The sequence below is a fragment of the Limanda limanda genome, chromosome 21, assembly GCF_963576545.1.
Source record: "Limanda limanda chromosome 21, fLimLim1.1, whole genome shotgun sequence".
Taxonomy (NCBI): domain Eukaryota; kingdom Metazoa; phylum Chordata; class Actinopteri; order Pleuronectiformes; family Pleuronectidae; genus Limanda; species Limanda limanda.
This window is the reverse complement of record NC_083656.1, coordinates 3,088,235-3,115,403: the sequence shown is the minus strand read 5'-3', so window position 1 is coordinate 3,115,403 and position 27,169 is coordinate 3,088,235. Positions and strand designations below refer to the sequence as shown.

The window sequence follows — 27,169 nt, the reverse complement described above, 5'->3', positions numbered from 1 at the left end:
ACACACACACACACACACACACACACACACACACACACACAAACACACAACTTCATACTGTAAATCCTGTTCTACCTCTTTCATGTCTTCCCTCTCCATCTTCCTTCGCTGTTAAAATCCAACAGCTTGTGTTTGTTTATTTGGCACCTTTGCAGAAACTCGTAGATACACACGGATCTAATTTTAAAAAACAACGTCCGCTTGTGTTTGTGTTGCCACCACAGCAGCTGTCGGGGTCTAAATAATAGACTGTAAATACAGATGGACGACGTGGTTACTAGAAAGTGAAGAATAATCATCTTGATCACCCCCTAGTGGCTGGCTGCATTATAGGTCATAAACTGCAGCCCCCTCCATGTTAGTGCTTGAGACGTGGACCAACTGAGACATTTTCTGTCGACCAGCAGAGAATCTAATATCATTCTTCTTCTTCTTTTCGATCTAACAATTTATTAATGTTCCAGGACTTAACGGAATAAAAACGATTTGCCTATGAGTAAAATTCAAGTTAAAAGTCCTAATTTTGACTCCAAATGCAAAGTCATCAATAAAAGATTAGTATATTTACAGTATATTGTTAGATTAGATATTTATAATATGAAATTCCGGAAGCAAAGTGAAACCAAATGGAACAACACTGGAAACTAGAATCTAGATCAATTATCGGAGCAAGTGGAAGACTTTACTTTAGCCATCAAGTCGTAACTGTTATTGAATTATTAATACTGAAATTATTCCGATGCTTCAGATTTTATGGGCCTATCAAATATTAATTAACTTTATAACTGGAAAAAGTCCACAACAGTTTAGGAAAGGTTTCACAGGGTTCGTTGTCCGGTCAGATTTCGATCAAGGACTGTGTGTGTGTGTGTGTGTGTGTGTGTGTGTGTGTGTGTGTGTGTGTGTGTGTGTGTGTGTGTGTCTGTGTGTGTGTGTGTCACTTGAGATGTTAATCATTGCTGTTACTCCCCTGGTATGTGAGCCTATGTGTGTGTGTGTGTGTGTGTGTGTGTGTATTTTTGGAAGAGAAATTAAAGATGGACACTCCACTGGAGCTCCACAACAAAAACAACAACAGCAACAAGTCGCACACAGAACTTCAGAGTGATGGCAAAACCATGCACGGAAAATACACAAATCAAATACACACGAGTTTAGTTCAGCTGCACCACTTCAGACGGTTTATTAGTGTTAGTTGCGGTGACGTCACCATTTCGTTTGGGAACTTACAGGAATAGTTGATGCAGATATTTCCAACATCCATCTCTGTTTGAACAAAGCAGAAAAACACCTTCAAGCGTTGAATTTTGGATTTTTTGTCGTCTGGGTTCAACTTTCAGAACAAAATAAATACTTTTGATATCATGAACGAAGGAATATTAGTGACTGCAACATACGGTACAACTCTTTAACTTAATTATGACTTATTGTACAGATTCCACTTCTGTCGTTGTCTCTTCTGCAAACATCTAAACCAACTGGAAAACAAATCTGGAGTTTCTGGCCTGTCCCTCGTGTGATTTACTACCAACTTATCTCAAAGAACATACTGTGTTTCCTTCAATAACTCTATAATAATGATGACATGAACTACGGAGAACCCCTGGGCTCTAACCTCAAACCCTCTGCCTTCTTCTTTTTATATTTAACCACCTAGTTTGCAGGCCATAATATTGAACATATATAAATATAAATGACAGCAGGAGAGAATAATCTCTGACCATTAGAAACAATGACACGCCTGGTTATGTCATGATATCTGTCCACACACATCTGTAACTACTGTAGGAAAGTAAACAGTTCCTCTGAGTGAATGTGGATTTCTGCAGGCTGTGACATTTAGCATCTATGAAAACTGCAGAAGGCGAGAGGCATGTGACCACCTAAAAAAAGAAAGCCGACTCTTTTTCAGCATCACTGCACACGGCTCAGCACCAGAGGACAGTGAAACAAACTATTGATTTGAAAAATATCAATAAATCAAATCCTGGGTTTCCCCAACCCCTCCCCCATCTGCATATTATTAGGGACAGGCGGTACAAACGTTCATATTCAGCTGCTACTGGGCCAGAAGAGGAAAACACACACACACACTCACACACACAGACACACACACACGTTGCACACACTCCAGCAGCTGACACCATGTTTGCTTTGGCCCGAATGTGTGAAACTACAATGGCTGCATCATCAACAAGCCTTCTGCGAAGACAAAGGATCAAGTGTGTGTGCAGACGACTCTCTGTGACGTGAAAAGAAAAATCTGCTACGCGCTCCCCGACGCCATATGCAGACAGTTGGCATGGCAACCAACAGAAAGGCATATTCCCCTGGATTTTGAGGCATGACAATACTGGGAGGCTTTACAACCCCACCAGCACGACAGAGCGGGAAGAGGAAACTGAAAGAGCTCGAGTGAAGTGAGAGGCGTCACGTGCGGAGAAGAAAAAAGGATTTAGAAGCGTCCCTGGTCAAATTAGGCACAGATAAATCCGACGGCAATAATGAAGGACATTAAAAACTGACATGCAGAATGAAGCCAGGAGAGAGAAGTGAAGATTTAAATAACATAACAGTAAAGAAAAATAATAAAATACCTTCTTCCACATCAGATAAATAGTCCTCTGTGATCATTTCGGGGACATTGGCTTTACGGACTGTGTGAGTGGGATGGAGGAGAGGGTTAGAGGGACAAAATGAAACCAGGTAATATGGAAAATCAGATCTAGAAATAAAAAAATCATAGGCAGGAAATTAAGTAAAATCAACAATGTGAGTAAAGTAAATTAAAACAATGTCTTTGTCTATGTAACTTCTAGAAATCAAAGAATAAAAGCTTCATCAAGATGGAACTTAGATGTCAAATGATGAAGTTAAAATGAACTAAAATTGTGATGAATGTCTTATTGTTATTTTCAGCCTGGCAGCTGTTTTGATGATTGTTAAGTGATTCAGATTCACACTCGGCTGTAGTAAAGAGCCTGTGAAGGAGAATCCTCACCTTCGTCGTCGGACATGTCCAACACCTCGTTCATCGTCTCTGGAACGTTCATCCGGTGCTTCTCCGTCACCGTCTGTCAGGCAGAGACCAGACGGTCACATGGGCAGAGAATCCACTAGAGACTTGGAAACTACACTTTACTTTAAGAGTAGTTAACATTTAATATACTTAACTTTAAATAAAGGTCACATGAAATACCATTAATCTGTGAAGCACTTTGAAAACATGTTTCTACAAGAGCTTGAGATATAAAGTATATTATTGTCAATTTATATATATTATAGAGTTTTAAAGTACTCAAAACACTGATCTGTGAAAGGCTGATTTTAAATTTTAATATTTCCATGTCCCCACCCGTCCTTTCTTCCTACAGAGCCTGTCTTTGAAAAAAAGGCATATAAAGATATATAAGTAAAACATGTGCTGTTGTACACAAGTTGTACATGATCATACTTTCTATTAGATAAGTTGCTGCATCACATTCGTACCTGAGTGGTCAGAGTTTCCTCTGTGACCACTTTGAGTGTGTCCACCACAGAGATGTAGCCGAGCCTCCGGGCGATGGACAGAGCACTGTTTCCATTCTGGACAAAAAAGACACAAAGTGATGAAGGTGAGACCTCCTCTTCCTCTTAGAGTGAAGACGACTCATATGTTCACTGTGATGTGCTATTTTTAAATATATTCGGCACTTTGGCTAGAAACCAGAACAGATTACAAGCATCGAAGTTCAAGAGCAACATACAAATTTAATGCATTAGATGTGTAAAGCGTAGCAAGTGACTGTGTGTGTTTATGTGTGTGTGTGTGTGTCTGTGTGTACTCACAGTGGTGAGCTCGTTGGGCGAAGCTCCGTGATGCAGCAGTAAGTTGATGATGTGTGTGTGTCCCTGCTGTGCAGCCTGGTGCAGAGGAGAGTAACCGTTCTGCAGAGGAGGTGAAGAAAGTAAAAGAAGTTCATCCTTCGTCTTCAAGTTGACGTCTTTGTTGATGACTCCCCTTTTACATCCTGAGAGTTTTGTATTTGTATTTTGTATAAACTTGAAATGGTTACCTTGGTCTTGGCGTTGACCTTCGCCTGGTTTTTCAGGAGGAAGTTGACCATCTTCACGTTGCCATAGTGACAGGCCACATGAAGAGGAGTGTATCCCAGCTGATGACACAGAAAACACATCGATGAAATGTGTTCAGCAAAGAAACAGTTGTAGATCTTCGCCAACCAGCGCAGTTTATGTCTACATACATTTTTAGCTTTTTACTTTGACCTTTGACCTTTGACCTTTGAGCACTGAACTCAATTCATCTTTGAGTCCATGTGACAACTGATCAAAAGCTGAAGACATTTCCTCAAGCTGATCTTCAGATGGCGCGTTCAAGAAAAACTAAATCTGATTTTGTTAGGCCACCATGACCTTGACCTTTGACCTCTGGCTACCAAACTCAAATCAGATAATCCTCGAGTCAACGTGAATGTTTGGACCAAATTTGAAGATACTCCCTTACTGAGTTCTGGGGATATCGTGTTCACAAGGCAAAGCAAGTGGCTACTCAAGGAGATATCTGTATCACTACCTTGGTCTCAGGGTCAACAGTCGCTCCCTGGTTCACTAAGACCTCGGCCACGTTGACTTTATCCTCCTGGGCCGCCAGGTGGAGCGGAGTCAGACCGGACTGAGGGAGACAGAGAAGCAGGTGAATACACAAAAAGAATAAATAAACTCAAAGCCAAAAGAAAGAATCCACAAAATAAGACACTAACAGTGAAACACACTGTAAACATCACTTCCAAGTCATAAGAACTAGGGACGGGAATCGGCAGGGACCTCCCGATACGATACTATCACGATACTTAGGTGGCGATACGATATGTATTGCGATTCTCTAAGTATTGCGATTCGATATTACGATTTCCTGGGATTTCTTTTGGTTATTTTTTTTTTTTTAAATACTGGACCATGGAAAAATGTTGAATCATACCTTCAAATACAACACAGTCAAATTCACTTAGAGCTTTACAAGTTTTATTTCAAATATTAACATTAACTTAATGACTGCCGGGCAGCCAATAGAGAAAAGAAATAAAAATGTGCCCTATTATTGTATAGCCCCTGTCAACTGCACACAAACTGACAGATTAAGAAATGTATGCCACTTAGGCTACTTTTAAACAATAAATAAAAGGTAAATTAAATAGAATGAATAAAAGTTTACTTAAAGTATAAACTTTGAAATAAACAAAAAGTAGGCTATTGTTGTTTGCATGTAGGCGATGCAAAGCTAGTGCTTGGGTATGTTTAGATTCTTGTTCAAAAACAAGAGCTGGTCAACATGCTCTGGGGTGATGTTGCTCCTCCCATATATCCCCCCCCCCTGTATAAACCAATAAATATGTTTTTAATATCGATTTGGGAGGCAGCATGGCGATTTAAAATTGTCATTCACAAGAATGGCGATTTGTAACTGAATCGATTTTTTCCCCCATCCCTAATAAGAACCACATCTGCACACACACCTGCACACGGACTCACACCTGCAGCGGTGGCAGATCTTTACCTTGTTGCCCGTGTCGATGGGAGCGTCTCGGGCCAGCAGCAGCGTCACGATGTCCACGTTCCCTTCCTGCGCGGCGAGGTGCAGAGGAGTGATGCCCTGCCGCGTCACCGTGTTGGTGGAGGCGCCGTACTCCAGCAGCGTGGTGGCGATCTCCATCTGGTTCTTCTTCGCCGCGATGTGGAGCGGCGTGTAACCGTTCTGGGCACCGGGAAACAAACACATGATTATTTGTTCTGTTTTCTTTCACACAATCGTCCAGTCACAGACTTCCATCCTTTATTTATACCGCTTATCCTTATAGGGTCGTAGGGAAGCTGAGCCAATCACAGCGGACGTTGGACGCCAGCCGGCGACAAACAACCATTCACACACACACACTCTTTAAATAAATTTTAATGAAATACTCTGATTATCTTGTGTGTTATGCTTCATTAATGATATCTCCACCAATGAGGTTGTGTTATTATTGATTATTGTTTGTTTGTTATTTAGTTAGATTTAGAAAAACTTCTGGACGGATTTTCACAAAACTTGGTGGAAGGATATTTACAAACTGATTTATGAGTTTCAAAAATTTGTTGTAGCTACAAAAAAAAAAAATCTAGATCTAGTGAATTTTATCAGGAGACTGTTGGTTCTTAGCTTTGAATTCTATTCTTAAAATGTGATTTATTAATGTGCAGAAAACCAAATGTTACCACCTAGAGATTCTGGGTTTTACAATTAAAATCCAAATAATTGATTAAGAAAAACTATTGACGTGAAAAATGAAGAGAGGGTTTATTGAATATTCCATCAGGGAGAAAACAGCTAATGGAGCTGATTTCACCAGCAGCTCTATCTGTAGAAACGCCTTTCGACCAGCCAATCACGTCGCAGCGCTGGGATATGGAACGTACAGTGTAATTGCATGTGGGTGAGTGAAAGTAGGTCAACCCGCTTTCACCCCGAGCCAAAGAGAGAGGGAGGTTTTGGTGCATCAGTGCACTAAAGACCATTGAATTTCACCTCTCTCACACACACACACACACAGACACACACACACAGACACACACACACACACTTTATCTCTTACCTTCGCAGCAGCGTGCGGCGAGGCTCCCTGGTTGAGCAGGAGCAGCGCCACCTTCTGGTTATCATAGTGCGCTGCCACATGCAGTGGAGTTAGTCCACTCTGAACACACACGTACACAAACCAGCATTGTTAGGCGGTGATTTATAAACAGTGTTTGTGTAGTTGTGATGGAGGAGGAGCCTCGGGATCGAGTTTAACCAGCGGTGAGTCGACTCAGCTGTCAATCATCACGTTTAACCCGAGGGTTTAACAGCATCGAATAACTAGTAACGTCACTTCATGCTCTCCTCTGATTGGTCGGCTTGTAACGGTGAGTTGTTCAGGAGCAAATTGTGACAATTTATCACCAAACATCTAAATCAAAACATTCATGACCACCATTTTGGATTTACGACAAAAGATTTAACCACGTTTATCGCACAGTTACCTCCCAGAAAAGTGAAACGTCGTATAATATGGAGATTTTTAACAAACTGTTAAATCTGTGCGTAAATGGAAAACTGAGCTTTTGGGAAATGATGATGTCACAGTTAACTTCATACTGTTGCTTATATAGATATATATAAAGACTAGATGTCTCGTTCGACGGAGCCGGACGTCCGCACATGGCGGCCATCTTGCTAGGGGGCAGCTCGCTCACCCATAACATTGTGTTGGTAAATAACCATAACTTGCTCAATTTTCAACTGATTTTTAAATGATCTGGTTTGTTATAAACGTCAGAGATGTAGTTATGACACTGCATAAATTATTCAATTTTTTAGAAAATAACATAATTATTCATAAGTATGCAGTGTCACATCTACCTCTCTGACGTTTATAACAAACCAGATCGTTTAAAAATCGGTTGAAAATTGAGCAAGTTATGGTTATTTACCACTACCAACACAATGTTATGGGTGAGCGAGATGCCCCCTAGCAAGATGGCCGCCATGTGCGGACGTTCATCTCCGTTGGCCGCCAACGCAGACGAGACATCTAGTCTTTATATATACATCTATGGTTGCTTAGACCTCAGTGTTCTTCTTTGGTATTTGACGAATTGTCGGAGCAGACTTTATCGCCCCCTGCTGGCCCACATGCTTGTTCGTTTATCATCTCAGACAGTGAGGCTGTAAACTTGCCTTTGCTAATAGATCTATGGTAGGAGCTCTCACACACTCAATCTGTTTTTATCGCTCTATCATTCTCTCTCTCGCCGTTGATTAGAAACAGGATGTACCTTCCCAGCGGCGTCGGCCGGAGCGCTCTTCTGCAGCAGCAGGTTTGCGACCTCGATCTTCCCGTACTTTGCTGCCACATGTAAAGGAGTGAAGCCTTTCTGCAGACACACGGCAGGAGAGGGAGGAATATTAAAAACAAACGTTAAACAGAATCTAATCTGAGTCTAAACACTTCCATCACTTCACCCGCTCCTTTTATTTCTGCTCAGTGGAACCACATGTGTTTGATCGGCTCATTTGCAGTTTTATGTCGTGACAACATGCAGAACTCATGAACTTGGGAATGACGACACACAACATGACACAACGGGGTGTGGACACAAGACGTGTGTTACATCAGATTCTTCAGCTCTGAGGCAACGCTGGTTCGTGACCGGGTTCAAAATGAGCTGTGGTGTGTGTGTGTGAATAATAAGAGATGTAAGAGTTGAAGCAGGACTTTTACTCGCACTGCTATGAAGTAATCTGATTACCTCTTCCACTCAAGAATACTATACTACTTACTATCTCTACGTGACACAATCTTTATCTCATATCTACCTTGGTGGTAACGCCCTGACTCGCTCCCTGGTCCAGCAGCGTGGCGGCCACGTCCCGGTGTCCCTCCCGGGCGGCGAGGTGCAGCGGCGTGTACCCGGAGCTGGTGGTGGCGTCCGGGTGCGCCCCGTTGGCGAGCAGCTGGAGGATGATGTCCTGTTTACCGAGGCGGCTCGAGATGTGCAGCGGCGTCTGGTCGTCCTGGAGAGGGAGGGGTTTTAAAATCTCATCAAACGAAGTAATGATATTAATATATTAACAGAATATCTACGGACACAAAATCATTTTCTCTTACAAAAGGGACAGTTGAAACACACACACACACACACACTATTTTCTGTTTGATGAATGACAGGTGAGTTTTGTCTGAGGTCAAAGGTCAGGCGTGGTCTACCTTGGCCTTGGCGTCCACTCGAGCTCCGTTCTGGACGAGGTATCGAACCACGTTTGATTGTCCCGCCCTCGCCGCCATGTGGAGCGCCGTCTCCCCCCTCTGCAACACACACACACACACACACACACACACACACACACACACACACACACACACACACACACACACACACACACACACAGACACACACACACACACACACACACACACACAGACACACACAGACACACACACACACACACACACACACACACAGACACACACAGACACACACAGACACACACAGACACACACACACACACACAGACACACACACACACACACACACACACACAGAAGGAACGAAAGAAAGGGAGGGATTAAAAGTACTTCCAAAGTTTCCCTTCTTCCTCCTGTTAGAGGAGCAGAGACCCCCCCCCCTCCTTCCCCCCCCCCTTTTCCCCCTACACCATAATGACGTCCTGTAATGCTCCGTTTCTACGGCAACCTGGCCACAGCCACGGCGTGGGCGCCCAAATACTTGAGGTTGAAGAGTTGACTGTGCTGTGCTCTTCTTCCCCCTCTGTGTTTGCTCACCCTCTTTCTTTCTCTCTCTCCACCCCCCCACCTCTCCCTCTCTTCTCCTTGACATTAAACATGATTTAAGCGTTAACGTGTTCGCCAGCGGAGTAACGACGAGTGCTGATGGACGCCATGGCGTTCATGCAGCCGTGTGGTCTCTCCTGCACAGATCCTCTCTAACAACGGAAACCTAGAGGTTGGTTTCTATGACACAATGGAGGATAAAAATACTAGAAGAGGAAAGTAAAGATTCTCCATTACAAGTCGAGAGCCTCGGTTTTTAAAAACCACCTGGTGGCAAATTAAATACACAACATTGATCACCAAGAACACACAGACGCTTGTTCAGCAGTTCTACACAAATACTAGTTTTCATTTGGAGTTTCTTTGTGTCCATTTGTACAGCAGGAAATATTAATACACATCTTTATTGCATCGTTTATTCTATAAATAAAAGTTTCCAATTGAACCTATAAAATAGAAGAACTCACCACATTGCTTGTGTTTGGTGAAGCTCCGTGGTTGATCAGCTGGTGGACGATGTTTTCATGTCCCATAAATGCAGCGACGTGGATCGGAGTCAGACCCGACTGCAGAATCACAACCAGAGGAATATTAATAGTAAGAATAATAGTAGAACGATAATAATCTGTTAGTATAAATATCTACAATCTTTACGACCGGATCTTAAAGATTTATGGTTTTAAGAATGAGCTGCAGACAGTTTCAGTTCATGCTTTGAATGAAACGATGCACCTCCTGTTTGCACACACAGATTTATAATCAGCCTTAAAGATAACGTCTCCTACGAACTCAGATCACAGTGCTGTGTGTTAAATTAAGAAATCACTCTCGTAGCTCTGTTTTGGTCTCTACCGGCTCCAGAGGAAACGTCTCTTTAGCTGCTAATTGCTTCACTATGTCTGTGACTGTGTTCGTCGGCTGTTCACCTCTGAGCACATGTTGCACTGAAAACAGAAAACGACACAGTGACAGTGAAACGACAAAGTGACAAACACACAACGAGCTGAGTGTCGCTCTTTGTGTGTTAGCAGAAGCTTCATCGCTACGAGAGGACGTAGCCTCAGGTAGAGATTACCTCACCACCACGGTATTATTGACTTGATTTAAGAAAATAAGACTTATTAAATCTTATAATACTTCTGTAGATTAACTTTTGTGTGCAGTATTTAGAATGTAATTCTTCAAGGGAACTCCAGCTGTCAGACAAATGAAATAACGATAAAAATAAAGCACTTTTCCAGGCAAAGTTACAAAGAACTTTAAAACAATTAAAAAACTTAAAAGACAGAAAGAAGAATAATCAAATTCATTTTTAACAGGTGGAAAAAGAGGAGAAGAAGTGAAGTGAAGTCGTATCATCTTTGGGATTAATTTAGAGGAATAGAAAGTTTTCTGCTGAAGCACAAACCTTTCACCCAGATTAAAAAACTACACAGACAGAAAACCTGTCGACCTTTTTCTCGTGATGCTCCGGGAAATTCCAGATCAAGTTGCTTTAACTCCATCTTTTTTCTCCACTTACATGCCACACACACACACACACACACACACACACACACACTCACACACACGTACCTCTGTGACGGCCTGGATGGATGCTCCATGCTTCAGAAGCAGCTCCATCACCTTCACTCGGTTCTTCTTACAGGCGATGTGCAGCGGCGTGAAACCATTCTGCAACACGAGGGAGAAACATACATTCAAAAGTGTGTGTGTGTGTGTGTGTGTGTGTGTGTGTGTAGATGTCTGTGCAGAGCTGGTGCACGACAACATGGAAAATACAGTAAAAAGGGGAGGGTGGTGGGGGGGAATCCTTCTTTTCCTTCATCCCCCCCCTCTCTTACCCCTCTTTTCTTTCACTCTTCCTCTCAAACCAGACGCCGTTAAAACAAAAATAAAAAGCGCGCGGCACCGAAATAGAAACTTTTCTTTACGACTCACTCTCGTCTCGCCAGCTCACACACTCCTCCCCCCTCCTCCTCCCCCTTTCCTCCCCCGTCTTACTCTCCTGACTTTGAGGTTTCTGCTTCGATCCTATGACTTCATTTTCCCCTTTTGCTCATTCTCTCTCTCTCTCTCTCTCTGGCAGTAAAGTCCCGGCGCTCTAACCACACCCAGCTTCTCCCGTTACAGAGCGGAGATGGTTGTCTTCACGCCAGAGACAGAGACAGAGACAGCGGCTGCAAAGTCTCTCTCTGCCTCCTCCTCTGCTTCCTCTCACGTCCTCTCTCTCTCCTCTCATGTTCTGTCTCTTCTCTTCTCCATTTGAATCCTTCATCTATCTCTTTTTAACGTGAGGAACCAAAACGTAGGGATGAAGGAGGAGGAGAGGAAAGAGTGGAGGGAGAGAGAGGAAATGACTTGAAAGGAGGGAGGAAATCTTTGGTCAGTTGGGAGATGAAATCATCAAAACCCGATTTCGTCACTGAAACCTTAGATTCGGGTCTCTGCTGCAGGAATTCACCTTCTTTTCTTTCTACTTTAAGAGAAAACAGAAACACTTTACTTCCTCTCTTCTCTCTTTTCATACATGCACCTTCTCACATGAACCTGGTGGCTATTTCATGTTGTTTAAATGAGCTTTAACGTTAAAGGTTAAACGTCTAAATCTGTTCCTTTAATGTTAAAACTATAGAGGGTAAATACACAGTGATGTAAAAATAAACTTCTTCTTCCAGAGTTTCAAGGAGAAAGAAAGTCATTAATCATCTCAGTGTGAAAAGGAACGAGAGGAAGAGAAAAGTTGGAGAAACTGTTTTATCCAGCTCAAGAACCAACTTGGAATCAATCTATTGATTTGATTTAAACCCCTTAACTTTGTAATTATGACTAAAAGCCCAGAGTCTTATCGATCCTCACCAGAGCCTTGGCGTTGGGGTTGGCCTTCTTGTCCACGATGACCTTGGCGACCTTGTAGTGTCCGCAGTGCGCCGCTACGTGCAGCGCCGTCAGGTAGTCGTTGGTCACGTCGTCCACGGGAACCTCGTGGTGCAGCAGCAGCTGGACGCAGTTCAGGTGGTCGCCTTGCGTCGCCATGTGGAGCGGAGACAACCCGTTCTGGAGGGAAAAAAGAGGAAGTAGATTAGAAAACAATGGATTTGGAAGTTCGCTGTGACCTTGACCTTTGACCTTCTACAACCAAACTCTAATCAGTTCTTCCTTGGGTCCAACTGAACGTTTGTACCAAATTGGAAGAAGTTCCCTCAAGGCGTTCTGGAGATGTTTGGAAAACGTGAATATACAACAGGAGGAAATCGAACCTTGGTCTTGGATAGTATCGGAGCTCCTCTGTCCAGCAGCATCTCCACCACCTGCTCGTGACCACTCCGAGCTCCACAGTGAAGAGGAGTCAGACCGTCCTGGGAGAATCAAACACAAACAGCAGCTTCAGCTTCAGTCTCACTGCAGAAGAGCCATCGCTCCACAGCCACAGGTCGATTTGAGGATTCCATCACATTTATACAATCACGTGTTTGTCTGAGACGCTGAAGAAAAACCTTCAGCTGCTTCTGACACCTTGTAAGTGTAGATATTAAATAGGTGCGTGTGTCTGTGTGTGTGTGTGTGTGTCTGTGTGTGTGTACCTTGGTCCGTGCATCTATCTTGCCCCCCCTCTCCAGCAGCAGTCGCACCATGTTGCCGTTCCCTCGTTTGGACGCCACGTGCATCGGCGTGATGTCGTTCTGAAGAGAGAGAAATCGATCCATTAGGTTTTTAATTTGTTGATAACTTCAGAACTGATGATTCTGAAACTTGGAGTCGAGGATTGGGAAACGGGCCAAGAACCAACCCATTCAATTCTGGCCCGGATGCAGACAAATGGGCCGATCCTGGACCTTTTTATTACCTTCTTTGGCATCGTGAGATACAGCGTTTCGTTGTGTTGACATTCTTGTTGATTTCTTAAGAGATAAATTCATTGGTCTTTATGAAATTGGTTCATCTTGACGGAATTTTAATGGAACTGTGACTGAGGTATTCTAATTTATCAACGCACTGATTGACATTAATTAAAACACTATAATTTACATTTACAAACTCCCAGAATCCCCTGCAACGAGCTACAGGATCCTATAGAGCAAAGACACAGGAGCGACAAGCACAGCTGCACACACACACAGACACACACACACACACACACACACACACACACACACACACACACACACACACACACACACACACACACACACACACACACACACACACACACACACACACACACACACACACACACACACACACACACACACACACACACACACACACACAGCTATAGATTCCTGCCCTCTAGTGTGAGAGTGTTGGAGTGGTTGCAGCAGTTCTCCTTTCAAAAGGCCTGTTAGAGAGAGAGTGTGTGTGTGTGTGTGTGTGTGTGTGTGTGTGTGTGTGTGTGTGTACCTACCCTCGCCTTGAAGTCCACAGCTGCTCCCCTGTTCAGCAGCAGCGTTGCCACGTTGATGTTTCCGTAGTGAGCCGCGATGTGAAGAGGAGTGAAGCCGCTCTGAAGGACGAGAGACAAACCAGAAACAGAATCACTCAACGGGAGAAGAGGAGAAAGTGACCTGACGAGCCGTGAGCAAAGCATGATGGGACATCGCATACAGCAGCGGGTTGGCCGACAGCGGAGCAAAGCAAACCAGCACAGCATCAGGTCCAACATGCTCTGAAAGTTCAGACATGTGAGACTCTCTGCTCACTTTACCCAAGCAGCACTATCTTACCTTTGACCTTAAAACAGCAGCTTCAATAAAATGAGTTTTAAAGGTTCAGAGTTAATTGGCGGGTTTCTTATATTTCTTCTATTTTTGAAAAAGTCATGTGAACCAGGGTTAAAGAAGATAAAATAAATAAAAATATAAACAAACCTGTCAAATAAAAAAAACATGCAGAGTTTGTGAATCTGGGAAAATGCAAACTCTGGGTGTCCAATTTTTCTTTTCCTATAAATGTAACAGGATAAATGTAACAATCTAACAGGATTAAAACAACATGCAGGTGAACATGCTTCTGTATTAGTGACATAGAGTCTAGATAGAATTGGCTGCTTTAATGAAACCGACACAAACAACTTTAAAATATGAAACTCAAACAATCTGAGAAGGTTGTTGTGAACTGTGTGATTCTTTGATCCATAAGACCAAAAAATATATAGATTTTGTAAATAAGTGAAGACTGAGGTGACTGTTTACGTATGAAACATATAAATTAGCCAGTTAAGTGGAGAAGGCCTGAGCGAAGAGAAAATAAGCTTTTATTTGTTATAGAAAAGTAACTGCTTCCTTCTTTTCTTCTCGTTTTGTATTTGAAATAAGAGAAAAGGACCAAAAGCAGCAAACGACTGCAAACACACAAATCAAAGTAGAAAAGCGAAGCAGGCTTAAAACAACAAGGCACAGGAGGTGAAACAGCAAAAGCATTCGTGCCAGCAGACAGAAAGCTTTGGCTCTGCATGACCGTGAGTGAAGGAAGAGGAGAGGAGAGGAGGAGGAGGAGGAGGAGGAGGAGGAGGAGGAGGAGGAGGAGGAGGAGGAGGAGGAGGAGGAGGAGGAGGAGGAGGAAGAGGAAAAGGAGAGGAGAGGAGAGGAGAGGAAGAGGAAGAGGAAGAGGAGAGGAGAGGTGAGGAGAGGAGAGGAGAGAAGAAGAGAGGAAGAGGAGAGGAGAGGAAGAGAAGAGAAGAGGAGAAGTAGAGATGTACCTCTGTTGTTCTATTCACCATCATCTAGAAGGGAAAAAGGAACAAGGGGAGCGGTAGGGCAAGAAAAACGAATAGAGGGAGGAGGAGGAGAGAATGGGGTGGTTAGTGCACCACAACAAAAACACCACCACCACCACCAACAAGAACAACAAAAATACCAACATAAACACCAACAACAACAACATAAACAACGATGCCATGGCTGCACCAAGCTGCAGGATGAACATGTGGGAATGAACTCATAGAAAACGACTGGATGAGGGAATCTGCTTCATCGTCTCTGATTTCTTCTACATTAATATCTCAGCTAATAAAAACAACCTTGTTCATTATCCTGAGACTTTGAGCTTTTTTTTTTGAGCCCAGAGATTTAAATACGATTTCTTAAGGGACAAAAACATGTCAGAAAACGTCTCCTTTTGTTTTGGGGCTGAAGTATGATAGCAATATCGATATTTAATGAGAAAATCGTCATAATATTATGAGAACAAAATCATAATTGAGAAGAAACGTAATATAATGAGAATGAAGTTGTAATTTAACAACAAAAAAAAATCCTAATATGAGGAAAAGGTCGAAATATTACGAGAATTGAGTCATTATTTAAAGAGGAAAGTCATAAAATGATGATAATATTTATAATATTATGAGAATGAAGTCATTATTAAAAGAGGAAAAATATTAAGAGAGTTTTTCAATGAATAAAATAACTCAAACACTGGTTTGGTGAATATGAGTCGTGTCCATAATTCAAGAAGCTGCAAAGAACCAGAACATAAATAAAGAGAATGACTTCCTGTCTGACAGCAGGTCATCATGGGAGCTGTAGTCCCGCCTACCTTGGACTCCACGTCGGCGTTGTGGTCGGTCTGGAGGAGGAGGGCGGCGGCCTTGGTGTCGTCCTTCCGTGCGGCGATGTGCAACGCCGGGAGGCGGACCTTCCCCTTGGTGTCGTTCTCCAGCAGGAGGGAAACCACCTGGTCGTGGCCTTGCTGCAGCGCCACCGCCAGGGGAGTGAACCCGTCCTGAGAAACACAAACACACAAACACACACAGTCACACACCTTCATGCAATTTTTGGAAAGCGACCAAGTGGAAATTAATGAGTGAAACAGAATAAAATAGCAGCACCTAATGGGACATATATTATTTGTAACTAACTAATATTGTGAATAAGAGAACGTTATTTTATCTAGGCTATGATTTGATTGATTGGAATTTTATTTTATCTATTTGTATTTGTATAACTGTCTTTATTTACTTCAATTTATTCTTAAATTATATATATGTATTTTTTTATAAATTTTTGTATTATTATTTTATTTAATCTTATTTTAAGTTATTTGATTTCTGCCTCTTTTTCTTTACCCTGAGTGTTTGATTGTGGGTTGGGGGGTGTTCATAAACGTTTGTATGTTTATAAATGTTTGAATGTATGTTTCTTATATGTAAAACTTAATAAATATATTGTTAAAAAAAAACAAAAAACACACACAGTCACTGACTCTGTGGGACGACTGGAGTGAAGCTGCAAAGTCTTGAAACTTTGGACATGTCAACATTTCCATATTTTATGGTTCTCAGGTATGCATGTGGCAAAATGGCTCCATAGCGCCCCCTACAACACTAAATGAAACAACCCCCAGCGCATTTCACCTTCATGTATGAAATGAGGTCGAATCATGTGTTAAAAATCTCACACATTGTTTAATCAGCTCCAAAAGTCACATGTTCGTTGTGAATCCCAGGCTGAAGACCTACAAATTCCAATAAACAGTTAAAGTGATCGCGCCACCTGCTGGCAACTCAAATAAAAGCTCTCCCAAAAACACACACCATGGAATACAGCTGGCTAACATGCTAATGTTGAGTAGACGATATTCATCATTGCCACAGCACTGAATGTGTGTGTGTGTCTGTGCGTGTGTGTGTGTGTGTGTGTGTGCGTGCGTGCGTGTGTGCACAGGATGTCGACTGTCTGGATAAAACTAATTCAGCATCATCATCACAGCCACACATCAAAGCAGATACTCCCCATGGAGACAGGGGCTGAACAGCTCACACACAAATCTGTCGACACACACACACACACACACACACACACACACACACACACACACACACACACACACACACACACATACACACACACATAAATTCAAGTGCATAAATTTAGCCATTTGAAGAATTTCTAGAGTGATAAGTCGTCTCACAGCTGCTCTGCCTTGTGTTTCATCATCTTCATCAGAGATTCAGGAGAAAACAAAACCAGTTTAACGTCCTAAAAATACCTCGACACACAACAGCAGCAAACAAAAAGACACACTAACTAAAATCTACAATCTGAAGGACAAACAGTGACACAGCAAATTGTCTCAAACCTCAAAAACCGCAACATAAATAAATGAATCTATGTTTTACATGTATGATTCTTTTAACGTGACTTTTAAAACCATGAACTTTCATATCAAACAGCCTGAAAAACGCAGCAGAGAAAATATTGAGGACAAATGTGGATTTAACTTATTCTAATGTTTTACAGTTTCTGCCTTGTGTCATCAAAATCACAATATACGGAATAACAGAAAGATCGAGACATAAAATCCAAGAAAACAAGGAGTTTCTAATCTATTCAGCCTCGTGTTATTCTGAAATACAGAAATATGAATTATTCAACACTGGGAGTTTCTTCCAACATGGATATACATTCCCCAACATGAATAATTCATCCTGTCTCCCACCGGAGGAGGAAAGTAGGAGGACGGGCAGACGAGAAGGAGGCAGACAGCAGGAGGAACGATGGAGGTGGAGAAAAATACGAGATGAGAGGAGAAGACGAGCAGGGAGGAGAGAGAAGGAGATGAAAGGAGGAAGAGGAAGAGGAAGAGAAGGAAGAAGAGGAAGAGAAGGAGGAAGAGGAAGCCATGGGGTGTTGTCGTATATTCAGAAAACACAAGCGGCTGCGTCACGAGACAAAAGTCACGTAGCTGAACAAAATAACAACCATGTTGCTTTGTTGTGACTTCTGAATTTCTTTTTTAATAATATATAATACATTTTTTAAATATTTGAAGTTTTATAAATAAATGAATTTAAATTGTAATTTTTTTAATGTATTAAATTATTTATTTCTACATTTATTTATTTTGAATAACACTTTTATTGGAACTAAACGTTTAATAAATAATAAATGAATGCATAAATACATTTATTAATTAATGTAAAAATACAGAAACTGCTTTTTAAATTTTTTTATTTAATCACTAATTTTCACATATATTTATTTTTAGATTTATTGTTTAGTAAATATATAAATAAATAAATTAACTAAGTCAGGAATACAGAAACAACCTTTTTCATACACATCTATTTATGAATACATAATCATGTGTCTTTCATAGCCTGGAGTAATTCTACCAACTTGCAAACCCTGTGGTTGTCTTAGTTGAACTATAAGCAACACTGCCCCCTCACGATCTCCAGTGGTACTGCTGTGCTCTGTCGAGTGTGTAAACTTTCAGGCGACGAGCACAAACACACACAGGATGAAGTTTATTGTTTGAAACGTTGAAGATAAATAAACCTTCAGTCTGGATGAGTCAGCACCTATTTACCACCTGCCCCCCCGAGTCGTGAGGCTGCAGTGTAATTACAGGAGGAGGAAAGAGGGGTGTGGCCTGAGGGTAGTTATCAGAGGCTCAGTACTGTAAACAGCAGTTAAAGTGTGTTTGTACAGTTAATGATGTGTGTGTGTGTTTACCTCGGTGGCGATGCTCTGACTGGAGCCGTGGTCCAATAAGTACTGGACCACGACCATGTGGTTCTCCTGCGCCGCCATGTAGAGCGGAGTGAAGCCATTCTAGTGGAGGAGAGAAGACAGAGCCATCATCATCATCATCATCATCATCTCCATCATTATCATCATTTCTGTGTTTTCAACAATGAGGTGATCACATCTGAGACTAAACAGTCTGAGCTTCACCGCTCAACACAGGAATAAAAACTGAAGTCTCTCGTAATTACAACTGGTTCATACAAACACGCCATAACACACGTATCATGTGACACCTCACACACACACATGGCGTGCACGTGTAAAGAGGAATTGCAGGAATAATAATATACGTAGGTCGTCTCCTCCGCATACAAACAGTTGTATTATTGTAAAATGCAGAATTTAACTGCATTTTGTTAGCAAAGACAACAGTTTCTTCCTGGAGAGGGTCATGTGATGGGAGCCTGACCAATCAGCAAAGGTTACATGTGAGTTGTGAGTGTGAACGTCGTCTGTAGGTGTCAGGCTTCACCTCAAGCTTTACGAAAACCAAGGGGCATTGAAACTTTCTCCCCTTGTCCAACTGCAGCTCTGTCGCTAGGCAACAGCGGAGAGGGAGGGACGAGCTGGTGACGCAAATCACAGAAATCCTTCGTAGAGGAGACGTCTCGTTTTGGTTCGGCCTTCGCTCTCTGTCTGTCTGTGTGTCCCCTGAAGAGACACAGCTTGGACGTCCTGACTCTAAAGTATTGTGTGTATGATAATCTATAACCTCATCAATATTTCTGCTTGCACTAACGAGCTGTGTTGATAATCTGCTCTGTAGGGAAATGGAATTCTTGCACTAATGTCATTAAGTATCTTGATTTTTCATGGATGTAATTTCATTAAAAACGAATTTGCTCCATCATGATATATTGCTACGGTTGTTATTGTATTATAGCCGGGACCTTTTCTCTCTGTCCTCTACAGCTGCATATAGACTCTGTGAGGATCATGAAGTACAAACTGTCACCTCGGCACATACCTCACACCTGATAAGAGCGGAGATAAGAGGTGTAGGTGTGTGTGTGTGCGTGTGTGTGTGTGTGTGTGTGTGTGTGTGTGTGTGTGTGGCCATGAAAACAGATCACCACAGCAACACAAATACCCAAAATCCACTTTAGCATTGAAAATAAATCTCTTCCTCCTCCTCTGTTCTTTCTATTTCTCTTATCGTGTCACATATTTCATTTGAAGTTCAAAGTCAGAAACTCGGCTGTGATCAAGGACAAATAAATCACATCCGCAGTTTTTTGACCACATCAACATTTCAGAGGATTAAAGCAACGACTGACTAACGAAACATGATTCTGTTTCCTGTCAAAGAAGGAAATTAGTCCAAAATATCACAGATACGACGCTGCCATCTTGTGCTTTTTGCTGTCATTTGGAGCCAGTGTCATTGACCACATTCAAAACATGAAAACGGTGTGTGTGTGTGTGTGTGTGTGTGTGTGTGTGTGTGTGTGTGTATGTGTGTGTGTGTGTGTGTGCTGTGTGTGTGTGTGTGCTGTGTCAGCAGCTCTGCCATGCTGCCTGGCCCATATTCAGTAGCCAACTATCACACACACACGCACACTGCTCTCCAATTGTGAAAATATCTTTGTAGGAAATCGATGTGTGAGTCTGTGCGCTCATACAGATGAATATGTGTGTGTGTGTGTGTGTGTGTGTGTGTGTGTGTGTGTGTGTGTGTGTTACCTGAGACTGTGCATTGACGTTGGCTCCGTGAGTCACCAGCTCCTTCACCACGTCCGTCTGTCCGGCGAGAGAAGCTATGTGCAGCGCTGTGTTTCCTTTCTGCTTGAGAAACATGATAAACATCTGATTACAAACGTGAAGTAGTTTTTTGTAGTTTATATGAGTCCGGTGCAGATTCAGTGTAAGTGCATTGTTATTTCCCTCGAGGTCACCGTGACCTTTGACCTTTGACCACTGAAATGGAATCAGTTGATCTTTGAGTCCAAGTCACAACTGGCCAAAATCCAAAGACATAGAGAAATGTTCAACATGCTCACAAATCTACTCCGTTAACCTGTGATTTCTAAAGTCCTTCTTGAGATATCACGTTTACAACAATGTGACGTAGAACCTGAAACCAACACGGCCTCCGGCCTCTGGCTTTCCACTGGAGTGGAGACAGACAGGAGTTTGTAATGAGAGAAAGTTTCAGGCACTGAGCCTGTTCCTGATGCACCTGTTGAGTTTGTGTCAGCGAGCAGCAGCTGTCGCCTTGTGGTCGCTGCCGCCGCCGCCGACACTGGAATCTCCACGTTTACAATCTCGACTTAACTTCTTCCTTCTTCTCACGCTTCTAAGCTACGTTAGAAAACACCGTTAACCTTCCTGGCCCAACATTTCCCATGATTCATTGTGCTTCAGTGTTTTTCAAAGAAGTAATGGCGGCAACAAGTGAGGCGAAAACATCAGGAGTATTTTAAAATGTTAGTTCTCAATCGAAACAGGTAAAGGTAAAACAAGTTGTAAAATATCTGGTTTTCAACATTTTTAATCAACCGATTAAACCGATTTTCATCTGTAGCTTTGTTGCTAGGCGACGGCTATAACCCGACATGCAATAGGAAGACTAGACCATCTTATTTCCATTTCTTTCAGGTTCATGAAAACCAAACGTAACAGTGCAGACCATAGATATCATATATAAAGACTAGATGTCTCGTTCGACGGAGCCGGACGTCACCACATGGCGGCCATCTTGCTAGGGGGCATCTCGCTCACCCATAACATTGTGTTGGTAGTGGTAAATAACCATAACTTGCTCAATTTTCAACCGATTTTTAAACATCCGGTTTGTTATAAACGTCAGAGATGTAGATATGACACTGCATACATTATTAATTTTTTTTAGAAAATAACATAATGATTCATAAGTATGCAGTGTCATATCTACATCTTTGACGTTTATAACAAACCGGATGTTTAAAAATCGGTTGAAAATTGAGCAAGTTATGGTTATTTACCACTACCAACACAGTGTTATGGGTGAGCGAGCTGCCCCCTAGCAAGATGGCCGCCATGTGCGGACGTCCGGCTCCGTCGAACGAGACATCTAGTCTTTATTTATGATATCTATGGAACAGACAGGTTCATTTTTAAAAACCGTTTGGGGTCGAGGTGATTTACAGGCGTGGCCATGTAACTGCACATCGCCGGGTTCAGTCGCACATAATTAGATGCACCACCCAGTGCAAGTGGAAAACACTGTCATGCAAACGCCAAAACACGTTGTTTCCTTCCACTAAATCACGCCGCTCCACCTCGGTGCAAACACACAAACCGTTTATCTCTTTAACTGCTGCTCCGGCAGTGTGACTTTGAGAAGGAGCTGACGCAGCAAAATCCAGTGTGTGTGTGAATTCATGCATAGGCCGGGTGAGCCACTGTGTGTGTGTGTGTGTGTGTGTGTATGTGTGTGTGTTAGACTCCCGGGTGGCACAAACCTTGGTTGCTGCGTCCACGTTGGCGCCCTGCTTGATGAGTTCAGCCACCACCTCCACGTGTCCCTCCTTTGAGGCCAGATGAAGAGCGTTCAGGCCGTTCTGGAGACGAGAAGGAATTTTAAAAGCAACATAAGGGGAATAATTAGATCCTGAACATTCTGACTCTCTCCCTTTAAATAGCTGAGGACGTGTTTTCTCTATCAGACTCTTACACTCGCTGCTTTTACAGCTGCACTGAACGGACATTTTCCTGAATTATTCCCAAGAGGTCGGTTACACGTGAGAACAAAGCAGGAAAATGTTCTTCCAGTTTACAGACGTGTACAGATGTGTTTTCTGAATATTGAAGCATGTAAACCTTTCACAGTTATAACACTAGTTTAGATGTTGATGTCTCCTTCAAGTGACGACTGGTATCAGCGTCGTGACTGGAAGATTCCTGCTTCCACACAAAATGCACGAGCTCGTACCTGATTGCATATGTTGATGTCGACTCCATTTTTCAGGTAGTCCAAAGCTTTCTCCAGGTTCCCGGCCCGAGCTGATCGCAGATAACAGGCATTTATATCCGTCTGCAGGAGAACACAGAAAGAGAAGGTTGGTCATCTCGACCTCAGCAGCACTGAACGCTGACGAGAACGAAAAAACCAGGAAACATAACAACCTGCTCGTCTCTAAGAGAAAAATTCCAAATCTCCTTTTTGCAACGAAGCAAATACGACATCTGGGAGCTTGTTCCAGGCTGTTTAACATATTTCAGAAATAGGAAGCAAATATTTAAATGTATTTATGAGTCATTCAATCCCTCTGAATCCCTGCGACGAGAGATGAGCTGAATTTAAACCCCTTGAGGTTTGTACATTAACTCAAAAAACAACAGGATCAGGCTGAAGGAGGAACACAGTAATTTGCAGTCAACCTGCAGTCATCAGGCCGAGCAAAGGGAAGTAAATACGCCGCGTGTGCAGATGTTTAGAGGAGTCTGTGAGGACGTCAGGGTGCGGCCGGGCGTACGACTGGGTGCAGACGTGAGTGTGGATGATGAAGCCGGGTGGAAACACACGGGAAAGACACAGACAAGCAGGAGTCAGTGTGTGTCTCTGATTTCATGATTGCAGTGCAGTGCTACAGGCCACCACACCCAGTCAGAGAGAGAGAGCACAGGATGGGAACTCTCCAGTTACACTGTGCTGCTGGTAACCTGCAAGATCCTCTAGCAAGTGCACACACACACACACAAACACACACACACACACACACACACACACACACACACACACACACACACACAGACACACAAGGCAGTGCACAGTCAGTAACAGGACGACAGTGTCATTTCAGAGGTCGCTTGTTTTCACCTTTGCAGTCGTGCTCCTTCACAAACCAGCTGCTTGTTGGTTGCAGGGAACTGAACAAATATTAACCTCGTGAAAAATGTCACAAGCTGATTCACAGAGTTACAAGGACGAGCATCACTGACGAACACGCAGGATGAAACACCCGAAAACAGGGAAGGAACAAAAGAGGTGGTTTAATTTACGTATTATTATAAGTAATATAGTACTATTACTGCAGTTTCAGAAAGAAAAGCTGGAACCAGCATCACCACAACCTGAACAACAGCCCAGTCCTAACAGGCTGGTTCAGAACAGACTCTGCAGGAGTTCAATTACATTTCAAATAAATCATTTGAAACATTTTGAAAGCAGAAAGTGAGTTCATGTAATAATAAGAGAGAGAATGATGATAATCCACCTCAACCTCCCCTGATAATCAATATATGATAACTGATTTCCATCATATAAGGAAACTGCAAACTTTAAAAGAAAAAGAAAGGAAAGAAACATTAATAATTTATGTTGTAAAGGGTTTGAAGTTGATGCTTATGAGCCTGAGACTGTGATTATTGTGTATCTATTGTATATGTTGTGAGCATCTAAACTGCAAGAGATTCTTTTTTGTTTGTCATTTAGATTTTCCGTCCTAAACTATTCAAGATCCTCGTCTGAATTTTTTTTGTCATCTCAATAATTGTCTTATGTCGTTGTCCTGCTCACTGCTCCATGATCCATGATCCATGATCCATGTTATCGTAGACAGATTGTCGGCCAAAGCTGATCGCTGAGCTCACTTCCCCACACAGTGAATGGATGTTATCGCAGTTCGACATCACACACACACAGACACACACACACACACACACACACACACACACACACACACACACACACACACACACACACACACACACACACACACACACACACACACACACACACACACACACACACACACACACACACACACACACACACACACACACACACACACACAGTGTGTTTTGGGTGTCAGCATCCAGTCAGTGGTGCGGAGACGAGGGGGCTTACTGACTGTCAGACTGGGACCATGACATCACACACACACAAGTTTATTAAATCACTGAGTATTTCACAAAATAAATACATATTATTAATATTTATGATCATTATTACTGGTACTATCGTTATTATTATTGGTAATACTTTGCTTTAGCTTCCTTTATCAGTATTTATATAGAAATACAGTGGTTTTAAAGAGATAACAACTGTAAATCCTCATGTGGATGAAAATGAAGGAAGCTCCTCCAACACAGATAAAGAATGATTATGATCTTGTTCAGGTTAAGACAATCAGAGCTAGGTGTTTACATGGCAGCTTCTGATTCAGACTATTGGCTTCATCGGGTTGATATCAGATTATTGGTGTCCGTGTAATGTCAGTCAAAAGACAAACACACAACATGACGTTCAGACAGAAACGTCAAACACCTGACTGATGAAGGGAACCTCTAATTTCTACGTTCCTACTGGATTCAAGTGAGAACAAGAACAAGAGTCCGGATCAGTGACGGGATGTTTACATCTATGTGAAGAGGATTAAACAGTGTTTGGGTTTCAGTGCTGAGGAGAAAACTCTCGTTCAGAAGTTTCAACAAATGACTGAGGAAAGAAAAACTGAGTGAAACACGAGGAAAGACAAAGGAAAGAGATGAAGATACAGAGATGCAGAGGAGCTGTTGACTATCAATAGGCAGCACAGTGCACGTATGTATATATATAAGCTACATGATCCTATGGAAGCCATTCCACGACTAAATTAGATCCAGTTAAAAATGTCTTCTATTCAATCGGATGCTCGAGCTGTGTAACACATCCCATAGCGTCTTTAACACTGTGAACAACCTTTGGAAGTTTGACGTTAACTCTTCAGTTTTCAAGAAAAGTTGCATGAAATAATATTAAAACAAAGTTTGGTCAAACTATAAAAGAAAATCTCATTTGAGGTGAATAAACTGTATTTATATAAAATGACATAAAAGCTCATATGAATGATAAGAAACCAAAACTATTAGATTTATAAAAACAATAAAGTCACATACATCCATTCACACAGTCATATCATCACATATCATTCTCACAGCATGTTGAGGAACCGCTGACCAGAAGGTCCTGACCCCGGCCGGAACCTGAATATACAGGGAATCGCTCTAATCCAAGGTTTTATGTTTGCATTTTCTGTTGTTTTCAGGTCAACGTGACACAAAAAACTAAGTTAGTTCCATAAAATGCTCAAAACTCATATTGAGGTGAGCATATTCAACTTTTAGTTTTTACGTTAAACTTCTGTTTCCGTGTCCACATTCCAGCTGAAGACGTTAATCTGCAACAGTGAAGGACGATAAATCCTTCAAACGTTTTCCAGCTTCGTACTCGTGAGACAAACCAAACATTTAACAAAACTAAACCTGCTTCTGCACCGAATATCTTAAGGTTTTCATCTCTCCTGTAATCTGTTAAATTGTGTGTTTATTAAAACAAGATGGTTTAATAACAGATTAGCACGGAAAGTGGTGGATATACAGGATTTGAATCACCTCCTCCAAGGAGGTAATGTTTCAGTCTGTAAATTAGAGGGATTATTCACAAACTCCTGGACAGATTACTTGGTAAAGGACGGTTTGGGTCGGGGGAAGAACATATTATGTAGCAGATCCAGGATTTTCTTTATCTTTGCAAAATACAGTGTTTTTTGACATTAACATTGATTTCTCAGAGAATAATAATCAGGCATGTTTAGTGGACTGATATCTCTAAGTGTGTGAAATTTGGCGCAGCTTGAATGACTTCTAAGGGACAATCAGTGGAGGTGTGAGATCGACTGAGTGACATTCACGTTTTAAAACAGATTTTCTTACAGAATGAACCCATGCTCTCGAAAAACTCCGGATCCAAACATCGGATCTTTTTCAACCCCAGAGAGAACTCACTGGTAACAGCAGAGTTGTTAAGTGAAACTTTATTTACCCGGGAGAGAAATGCAAAGAATGCGACAGTCGCTCTTTTTCCACGACTCGCTCATACAGTTACACACATTCCGACAGAGGAGCTGCCCCCAGCCGCCTGCACCGGGGGGGGGGGCAGAGAGTGTGACATGACACCACACGTCCATTCAATGAAACACTCCTTCAAATCTGATTATATATTAACACCTGGGTACGTTAAATTCACATCCTCCTGGGGATTCTTTTCCAAAGTGCCACTTCAGCTCTGACCCACGACCATGTCACACATCAGCACGTTCACGAGACGTTAGAAAATCAGCTGATTTAAAAAACCTCTGCTTCTTCCCACATCTCTTCCTCTTCTCTTTCCCTGGATTTCTCTCCTTTTTGCTCTTTCATTCTCCGTTTTGGTGGAAACACACAGAGCATGCGCTGCAGTCCAAGGTCAGGTGCTCCCATTCACACGGCTGCAACATGGAACTGGGGCCACAGCAAAGTGCACAG

The 27,169-nt window shown here is 42.3% G+C and overlaps 1 protein-coding gene across 1 annotated transcript in view; it reads right to left on the bottom strand.

The window, feature by feature from the left end:
• Window positions 1–27,169, bottom strand: part of LOC133027532 (ankyrin-3-like) — a 76,555-nt gene that overhangs the window by 37,642 nt on the left and 11,744 nt on the right. Inside the window, exons 2-25 of the mRNA XM_061094556.1 lie at window positions 22,815–22,916; window positions 22,345–22,443; window positions 20,585–20,683; window positions 18,827–18,925; window positions 15,906–16,091; window positions 15,067–15,090; window positions 13,774–13,872; window positions 12,953–13,051; window positions 12,629–12,727; window positions 12,228–12,425; window positions 10,944–11,042; window positions 9,836–9,934; window positions 8,784–8,882; window positions 8,393–8,590; window positions 7,852–7,950; window positions 6,630–6,728; window positions 5,555–5,752; window positions 4,574–4,672; window positions 4,056–4,154; window positions 3,829–3,927; window positions 3,490–3,585; window positions 3,002–3,074; window positions 2,598–2,657; window positions 1,231–1,266 (exon numbers count right to left, since the gene is read on the bottom strand). Of these exons, the coding sequence (XP_060950539.1) occupies window positions 1,231–1,266; window positions 2,598–2,657; window positions 3,002–3,074; window positions 3,490–3,585; window positions 3,829–3,927; window positions 4,056–4,154; window positions 4,574–4,672; window positions 5,555–5,752; window positions 6,630–6,728; window positions 7,852–7,950; window positions 8,393–8,590; window positions 8,784–8,882; window positions 9,836–9,934; window positions 10,944–11,042; window positions 12,228–12,425; window positions 12,629–12,727; window positions 12,953–13,051; window positions 13,774–13,872; window positions 15,067–15,090; window positions 15,906–16,091; window positions 18,827–18,925; window positions 20,585–20,683; window positions 22,345–22,443; window positions 22,815–22,916 (2,557 nt within the window). The remainder of the gene's footprint in view (window positions 1–1,230; window positions 1,267–2,597; window positions 2,658–3,001; window positions 3,075–3,489; window positions 3,586–3,828; window positions 3,928–4,055; window positions 4,155–4,573; window positions 4,673–5,554; window positions 5,753–6,629; window positions 6,729–7,851; window positions 7,951–8,392; window positions 8,591–8,783; window positions 8,883–9,835; window positions 9,935–10,943; window positions 11,043–12,227; window positions 12,426–12,628; window positions 12,728–12,952; window positions 13,052–13,773; window positions 13,873–15,066; window positions 15,091–15,905; window positions 16,092–18,826; window positions 18,926–20,584; window positions 20,684–22,344; window positions 22,444–22,814; window positions 22,917–27,169) is intronic.